The sequence below is a fragment of the Primulina huaijiensis genome, chromosome 10, assembly GCF_012295235.1.
Source record: "Primulina huaijiensis isolate GDHJ02 chromosome 10, ASM1229523v2, whole genome shotgun sequence".
In the NCBI taxonomy this organism is placed as follows: Eukaryota; Viridiplantae; Streptophyta; class Magnoliopsida; order Lamiales; family Gesneriaceae; genus Primulina; species Primulina huaijiensis.
Window position 1 is genome coordinate 18,612,899 of NC_133315.1, and position 8,892 is coordinate 18,621,790.

Consider the following 8,892-nt stretch of genomic DNA (forward strand, 5'->3'; position numbering starts at 1 on the left):
TATATATATTTTTGATCAAAGAATATCGATAATTTTGGCTACGTTACTATGTTCAAAATGCCTTTTATGCTGCCCATGCTTTTGTGTATTGGTGTATGAAAGTAATTTTCAGTTCGTTATATTTTGCTCTTGCAATTTTAGCCACTATATAATGAAATTGCAGTCTTAATTTTATATGTTTATTATTATTATTTTTTTTGTTGCAATTTTGGTCCGATTTCAACCAGAAAACCTTGATCGCGAAGTTTGATGATTTAGTGACAGAGGTTGACTTTGTAATATAAAAATTGAGGATCTTTCAAGCAACTAGTCAAAGAGATAAAGAGCATAATCTTCCTCAAATCGACATTTCTCAATTCTGGTCAGAAAGATCTCCAATTTTTTTGCGACATAAGCAAGCTTCGACATCAAATAATTAAACTTTTACAGTCAAAAGCGGACCAAAATTACAAAAAAATAAACGTACTATACCAAAATTGCNACACAAACCAAGTTTTAACTCATTAATTTTTCAAAAAAAGAATTCAACACATTTACAAGAACACAGAATTTGTCATATGACATCTAAAGCTAAAAACATTTAGTCTATAATTTTTTGCATATATAGACTTTAATATATCTATTAACACGGCAAAGATAAATGCTTGGGTGTTGTTACAATTCAGAAAGAAATAATTGGTCAATTCAAAGGGAATAAGATCCAAAAAAGTTAGTTAGCATCTCGAATTTGTTGCTTTATCTAAACCAATTCTTCACTGAGAAAAGGAAAGACTTCCATAGAGAGAAAAAATAAAAATGAGAATATAACAGATGCATAGACAAAACTTCTATTGGATGTAACTTTTGCTATCATTCCTTGATTGAAGTTCATCAAAATTCATTGATACATTTCAGGAAGATCAACTCTCATTAATCTCATTTAATTCCTAAATGATGATCATCAGAACAGTATGTATTGTAAAACGACGCCCTTATTACTTTTATGTGCATCAAAATGAAATCTTCTTATGTTACGAACAAAAAAACAGACGACCCTCGTTTTTTCCAATATATGCATCAGTTTTTTGGCACATCGCGAACTAGACTTTCTAATTATGGTATTTAGATAGTATTTAATGACTCTACAAAGCATACTGAGACCAAGTGATTGTTGCTACGTAACAGATGCGCTAATGGGTGGATGAGCTCAAAGAGTGACACTCCTAGGGGTGGGTACGGTATATCGTACCGAACTACGGTACCGTATACCGTACCGTAAATATCGGTATGGAAAAATTTCATACCGATACCGGAAATTCGGTATACCGCATATTCGGTATACCGAATTTTCGATATGAAAAAATTCATACCGGATATCGTACCGACACCGAAAATTTTGTCGGTATACCAAAAATATTATCGGTATACCGACATTTTTTCGGTATACCGAACTTAAAATTTAAAAAATAACGTACCAATACCGATACCGAAAATTTCGGTACGGTATATCGATTTTTTCGGTAATTTCGGTACGGTATTTCGGTATATTTTCCCAGTGCCGAAATTTTCGATATATCGATTTTTTCGGTAATTTCGGTACGGTATTTCGGTATATTTTCCCAGTGCCGAAATTTTCGATATATCGTTTTTTTCGGTAATTTCGGTACGGTATTTCGGCATATTTTCCCAGTGCCGAAATTTTCGATATATCGATGTTTTCGGTAATTTCGGTACGGTATTTCGGTATATTTTCCCAGTGCCGAAATTGTCGATATATCGATTTTTTCGGTAATTTCGGTACGGTATTTCGGCATATTTTCCCAGTGCCGAAATTTTCGATATATCGATGTTTTCGGTAATTTCGGTACGGTATTTCGGTATATTTTCCCAGCCCTAGACACTCCATCTATAAATAGGGGAAATTACTTCATTTGTAAAACAACACAAAAACATAACACACAATTATTCAATCAAATATAACCCAAGATTCCTTCAAGTTGTAATCATACAAAACAATTTTTAAATAATAAATTTATCCTTCTATTCTACAATTCTTCTTATATATAATGTTCAAATACCTAATATAAAATATAATCCCACCACGATATTGTCTTTTACTTGAATTTCGTATGTGAGTTTGCAGCATCTAAACCTTCGAGAACTTAGAATCATTCCACACACAGAAACTAAAAAATGATCATCGAAGCAGTATGTGTTGTAAAAGATCGTCCATATTTTTTAAAAATTTACTTTTCCTATAAAAGGATGGTCGTCGAAAGCTATCGGTTTCGTGACATAAGAAGATTTTTTTCTTACACACGGAAAAGTAAATTTTTAAAAAGTATGGACGACCTTTTACAACGCTTTAGAGTATGTGTGTGAATGATTCTTACATCTTGAAAGTTTAGACGTTGCAAAACTCACGTCTGACATTCAAGTAAAAGATAAATTGCGAGATTATATTCCGCATTAAATATTCACATTGTTTTGAGTTATGTGTTATTTACAACTAATAATAATTCTCATGGTGAAGCTTTTATGGAGACTTTCAATTATATTTTTCATAAATTTTCCTTACAAGCTCTACGTCATAATTGGGCAGATAAGCTCTTAACAAGTGGAGATGAGCTTTTACCTGTGATTATGGCCTGCATAGATCCTTGAAAACCATTTCATCTCTAGATAAATTGCAATCAAAACCAACTTCGATCTAGTGATCAACCCAATTAATCCAAATGCAGTGGATCTATGGACACAAAAAATTCAGTATGAAAACATCTTATATAGAAAAAAAAAAAATTGATACGTTATTAATTATAACCACGACAATCCAGAATTATCGAACTTGAAGATGATTTTCCCTACCTGGCTGAGAAATAAATTTTGCATGTTAATTTTGTAGTCTCATACAGACAACAACCCATTGGATCTGGATGGGTATTATGTTCAATAAAAGATAGATGTCACACCAGATGTAACATAAACTTTGTTTTTCCTATGGTTTCAATTTCTTTAACAAAATGCAATATCAATCAATCAACTGCAGATAAAATTGACGACATTGTTTTTAATAAAGAAGACATAAAAAATATCAAGTTTAATAGATATAAGTTGAATAAAAAATAAAATATCATCTGTTATTTTTATTTTTGTTAATTTTGTTAATATCATTATTTTTATTTCATTACTATTAATTTATTTCACATTATTTACTATTTTTGTATCCTTAATATTATTACTCTGAGTTTATTTCTTATTAACAGCTATAATTTAATTTGTTATTCATTATTTTATAATAATTAATAATAGTATTTAAAAAATGTTGAATTTTATATATTTTTTCAATAATTTTAAAATATAATTTAAGAAATTTGTAATAAAAATTAAAAGGAGGTGCATGTCTCATATTTTACCTTTTAGGAGTTGGGGGTCGGTAATTCCACGAAATCATATTTGTTCTACTTGATACTCTAAATTTTGATTATATTTTACTTGAACAAACTCATTTTGTATGAATTAATAAGAACTAAATGCATGAAACAGTATGTATAAACAAAATACAATAAATCATAAAAAAAACATTATATTCATTTTTTTGGAAAAACATCTCAAACACAATAAACTATTAAAACAATTTGTTGTTGATTTTTTTTTTAAACAAAAATGAGATGCATATAATGTTTTGTCTGTTATATATAATGTTCGGTAAGTTTAAATTTTAATAATTTCTATAACAAACTTGTTTGAACAAAATGTAGTAAGATTTAGATAATCAAGTAGAATTGACGAGTTCTTACGCCAAAAAAAGGTATTTATCTCTTATTTCAAAGGAGCAAAGTATGATTTCATTATATTTTATTTCTAATATATATAATTTTTAGTTATTTTTTAAAAATTTAGTTTAAATTATATTATAAATATTTAAAAACCTGAATTAAAATTGTTGAATTTATATAATTGTTTGCGTCTGACGATCATTTCAATTACTAATTTAATCAATAATTTAGGGATAATTCGAAGTAAGCAAATTAAAGTCCATAGAAGACGAGAAGGAAATGTTTCCGATCATTATTTCAGTTTACGATGTGTAATGGTTTCTGTTTCACCCTCTCGGAAGCTAATTCCGCCGTTGATCAGAGCCGCCATTTTTCAGGAAGATCATCTCCCGTTCATTCCCTTTTCGCAGCTTCAAGAAATCAAACTGTTGGAATCTCAACTCATTGCCACTCTCGACAATTCGACAAGCCTCGGGCAAATCAAGCAGAACCACGCCTACACAATACGCAAAGGCCTCCACCAGAGCTCTTACATTATCGCAAAGCTCATCCGCATGCTCTCGAAAGTGAATGAGCCTGTGGGATCGTATGGGGTTTCTGTGTTCTCCCAGGTGAGATTCCCCAATGCTTTTCTTTACACGGCTTTGATCCGGGGATTTACGGTTGATGGGTTGTTTAAAGAATCGCTTTTGGTTTATAATACCATGAGGAGGGACGGGATCAAGCCCGTGTCATTCACGTTCAGTGCCCTGTTGAAGGCATGTGGGACTGAAACTAATTCAAATTTTGGTCGACAGCTTCACGGGGAGAGCGTGAAGTTAGGCGGTTTTGAGTTGGATTTGTTCGTTGGAAATAGTTTAATCGATATGTACCTCAAATGTGGCTTGTTGGATTATGGGAGGAAGATATTCGATGAAATGCCTGAGAGGGATTTGATCTCTTGGACTTCCCTAATCGTTGCTTATGCAAAGATCGGAGATATACATTCAGCTAGTGAGTTATTTCGTGGGTTGCCGGTTAAAGATATGGTGGCATGGACTGCCATGGTCACTGGTCTTGTACAGAATGGTAAACCGAGGGAAGCAATGGAATATTTTGAAAGAATGCAGAATGCAGGCGTGGAGACTGATGAGGTGACATTGATAGGTGTTATCAACGCTTGTGCACTGTTAGGCATGATGAAGTACGGTAATTGGATCAGGGAAGTGGCTGAGAGGTCTGGCTTTGACCCCTCTAACAATGTGCAATTGGGTTCGGCATTGATCGATATGTACTCAAAGTGCGGGTGTGTTGATGATGCATACGCGGTTTTCAAGAGTATGAACAATTTGAATGTTTATTCATACAGCTCGATGATTGTCGGTCTTGCAAGTCATGGGCGTGCCAATTCTGCGATGGAGTTGTTCAAGGAGATGGTGAAAACCGATGTTAAGCCTAACACCGTGACTTTTATTGGTGTTCTAGCTGCATGTAGCCATGCAGGATTGGTAGAGCAAGGTCGTAGTTACTTTGAAATGATGGAGAAATCTTATGGTGTAAAACCATCTGTGGACCATTATAATTGTATGGTGGATCTTTTCAGCAGGACCGGGCGACTTGATGAAGCGCTTGAGCTTATTAGAGGCATGAAAATGGAGCCTAGTGCTGGTATCTGGGGTGCTCTTCTTGGAGGTTGTAGGATGTATGCAAATCCTCACATTGCGGAAGTTGCTGCACGACATCTGTTCAAGATGGAACCGGACAATATTGGTAACTACATATTGCTTGCTCAGGTTTATGCAAAATCTGAAAGGTGGAAAGACGTCTTAGAGGTGAGGAAACTAATAAGAAAAAAAGGATTTAAAAAGTATCCTGCATTTAGCTGGGTTGAAGGGGAAAAAGGCGTCATCCATGAATTCTATGCTGGTGAAATGACCCATCCCAGGTCTAAAGAGATTAACGAGGCACTGGAGGACATCATTAATAGACTAAAATCGATTGGATACGTACCAAACTTTAGTGCGGTGCTTTATGATCTGGGTGAGGATGAGAAACTGAAAATTCTGATGCATCACTGTGAAAAGGTGGCTTTTGCATATGGGTTAATCACCATAGACGGTGGCTCTGCCATTAGAATCGTGAAAAATCTAAGAATATGTGAAGACTGCCACTCGTTCATGTGTGGCGCATCCCAAATCACAGGGAGGGAGATTATAGTGAGGGATAACATGAGATTCCATCACTTCCGTGGCGGGAAATGTTCCTGTTCTAACTTCTGGTAGTTGAAGTGGAGATTCCTTTTCAGGCTTCTATTAGGATCGTGATATTTAAGAAAGCTTGGATTAAAAGATATATGCATTCTCATTTGAATTTAACGATAACTTGGAACCAGGTTTCAGAGTATAAGCAGCAGATCCTGCTCAAGAATTCGATGTTCGGCAAATTTCGAAAGCTAATTAACTTGAGGTAGGATGAAGGGGAACGCTACAAAAGCTTGGAGGTTATATCATTGTACGGTGTAGTTTTGGCATCCTCCTTTTCTTTTACGTATACTACTTCAATATAAAAATGAATTGTGATTGGGAGAATTCATGGATTCTTGCTTTGAAAAGATCGAGTTTGACCTCTGCCTTAATTTGGTGAAATCAGAAACTTGAGAGCGCGTTCCATTTGCAAAACATTGGTATTACAGGGCACTTCTTTTGAAGTTTTGTGTAAACTAACAATTCGAATACATTTGTTTCAATTTTTATCCCAATTTTTTTTAAAAAAATTCACGCTATCGCTACAAATGTACATTGTATTATTTTACTGCTTAAACTATCCACCAACCAAAAAGATTCATGTACATTCACATTTTCCTAACAAGCAGACATTGGGACAATTACCTAGGGAAAATCTGTGCAACGAACATATAATTATAATTTTTCCTTCTTTCGTTGAAATAAAATACAATATAATATACGATGTCTCACCGGAAACACTCCTTGTACATATGAAGATATTGTTTGATCCAAGGGCAAAGGCTTATGCGCCTGTGGACTAAACCATGTCCAAGGGGTACGGTAACAGAAATTTTTCTTCTTCATTATCATCACAGATTTATCATCTGCACACATTCCTACATTGCTCACTATATCACCCTTGCTTGATCTTATTACATCTGCTAGATCGGCTTCTTGTTGCTCTTTTCAAGACTTCAGCAAACTTCACCTTCTGTTCCTTGTCAATTTTGATTCCATCACTTTCAATAATCACTTTGGCTTCTCCAATATCACATTTCTTTTGATCGACAGGCATCAAAGTGTTTTCGTCCTTCTTTTTCTTGAGCAAAGCAAGAACCCCTTGAAGTGCAAGATCAACATCCTCGCTTCTCATCAAGTGTTCTGCAATTTCAGCAGGGGTGATCTCTACTTCCCCAATGAAGCTTTTAATCTCTTGACATGGCGCCTTCGTTTGATCATTGATTCCCAAGTAGTTCAAGGCCAAAACATCAAACCCTTCAGGTGTGCAATACCCCATATGAATGTGCATATCCATTCGACCGGGGCGCAACAGGGCAGGATCCAGCTTCTCCTTATGATTCGTTGTGAAAATAACAATTCTTTCATCCCCACAAGTTGACCACAATCCATCTATGAAGTTCAATACTCCAGATAATGTCAACTGTTTCATCAAACACCAATATTAATCAGAAATCCATCAAAGCATCATTCATGTATAAAACTTACTTCATAATGTGTTAAGTTCTGCTAACCTTTGTGTTAGAGGACTCATCGCCCTCGGGTTCGGTACCCCTGTCATGCATTTGCACACTGCAATCAATATCCTCGATTACCTTCGATTACGATAACCGACCTGTTTGTGGTGGACAGCAAGATTCTCCTCAATTCTGAATTTGAATATAGACTGGCAAGTTCCAAATCATAAACATCAAATTTCAGATAGTTGGCAATGGCAGCGATCAAGCTCGATTTTCCAGTCCCAGGAGGGCCATACAGGAGATAGCCTCTCTTCCAGGCCTTGCCTACTTTCTTGTAATAATCTCTTCTCCTCACAAACCTGTCTAAATCTTCAATGACGGATTTTTTCAAACACGGGTCCATTGCCAATTTATCGAAGGTGGCGGGATGATCCAAATTGATGCAGCCCCAATACCCACCTCCATTGCCACTGTCGTCATCCTCGCCATTAAAGGGACAGTCCCTGGTGTATAACTTCACCGCCCTCTCGTTATCTTTGGTTTCTTTTGCCTTAGCCATAATGTGAGGCAAGTACTCATTGAGTACATCATCTTTACGCGACTTGTCGAATGTCAACTCGAAAAATCTCTTCTCCGGTTGGAAATGGTTCTTCTGATTCTCGGGTTCGATCAGAACAAACTGCCATTTGAGTTTAAAACCTTTGAAATGATCAACGACTTCCTGATTCTTCTCCATACTAATACTGATGCTCTTCTGTTTGGAACTTTTGTTCACTTTGAATCTCTCGGAGTCGGGATTGTCTACTGTGCGGAGATAGACCTCAGCTGCGTCATAGATTTGGTTGCGACTGATTCCACATTGTTCGTCCACCACCATTGTTATCTGGGTGGGAAGTGGATTGAAAAATCTTCCCAAGTAATGTCTGAAGAAATGGGACAGCGCCGAAAAGACGGCTGATTTTACGGGATCGGGAATCATATCATAGGCTACTGATCGAAATAGCATCATCGATGCTGCGATTGATGCGTAGGCTGAGAAAATATTTGTAGCCATTGATTGCATTTCGACCGCAGAATACATTTTTATATCTCAACCCGAAAACAACTGGGAATGTGATTTGGGATGGGCTGTTGGGACTGGAAGAGTGTTTAAATATATGGGGGATTGAAGGGAAACTTAGGGAGCAAGCTGGAGAAGATGAACGAGGGTCGTAATCGTGTGTAGCTGGTGTTCCAACTCCGCTGAAAGTGGACGGTGAAAGTAACGCGGGCGTAAATTTAGAAACGAATGTTGGCTGTAGGAGATTTGAGCTCTGCTTGAACGCCACGCTTTTGTCCTTGTGTTGTGCCGACGACGTTTCCATATTTTATAGATTCAGGTTGTGGTGTCAAATGTCATTTGACCGAAAAAATCTTATTTCTTATTTTATTATATTTTATAAAAATTGATAAATA

The 8,892-nt window shown here is 35.9% G+C and overlaps 1 protein-coding gene and 1 pseudogene across 1 annotated transcript; one reads left to right on the forward strand and one right to left on the reverse strand.

Moving 5' to 3' along the window:
* The first annotated feature begins 3,993 nt into the window (after window positions 1-3,993).
* On the forward strand, window positions 3,994-6,503 carry LOC140986167 (pentatricopeptide repeat-containing protein At5g44230-like). Its single transcript, XM_073454217.1, has one exon. It carries the CDS (start codon window positions 4,070-4,072, stop codon window positions 6,014-6,016), a length of 1,947 nt encoding a protein of 648 aa, XP_073310318.1. The 5' UTR covers window positions 3,994-4,069; the 3' UTR covers window positions 6,017-6,503.
* Window positions 6,504-6,623: 120 nt separating this feature from the next.
* LOC140986168 (AAA-ATPase At2g18193-like) lies at window positions 6,624-8,570 on the reverse strand (annotated as a pseudogene).
* Between the last annotated feature and the right edge of the window lie 322 nt (window positions 8,571-8,892).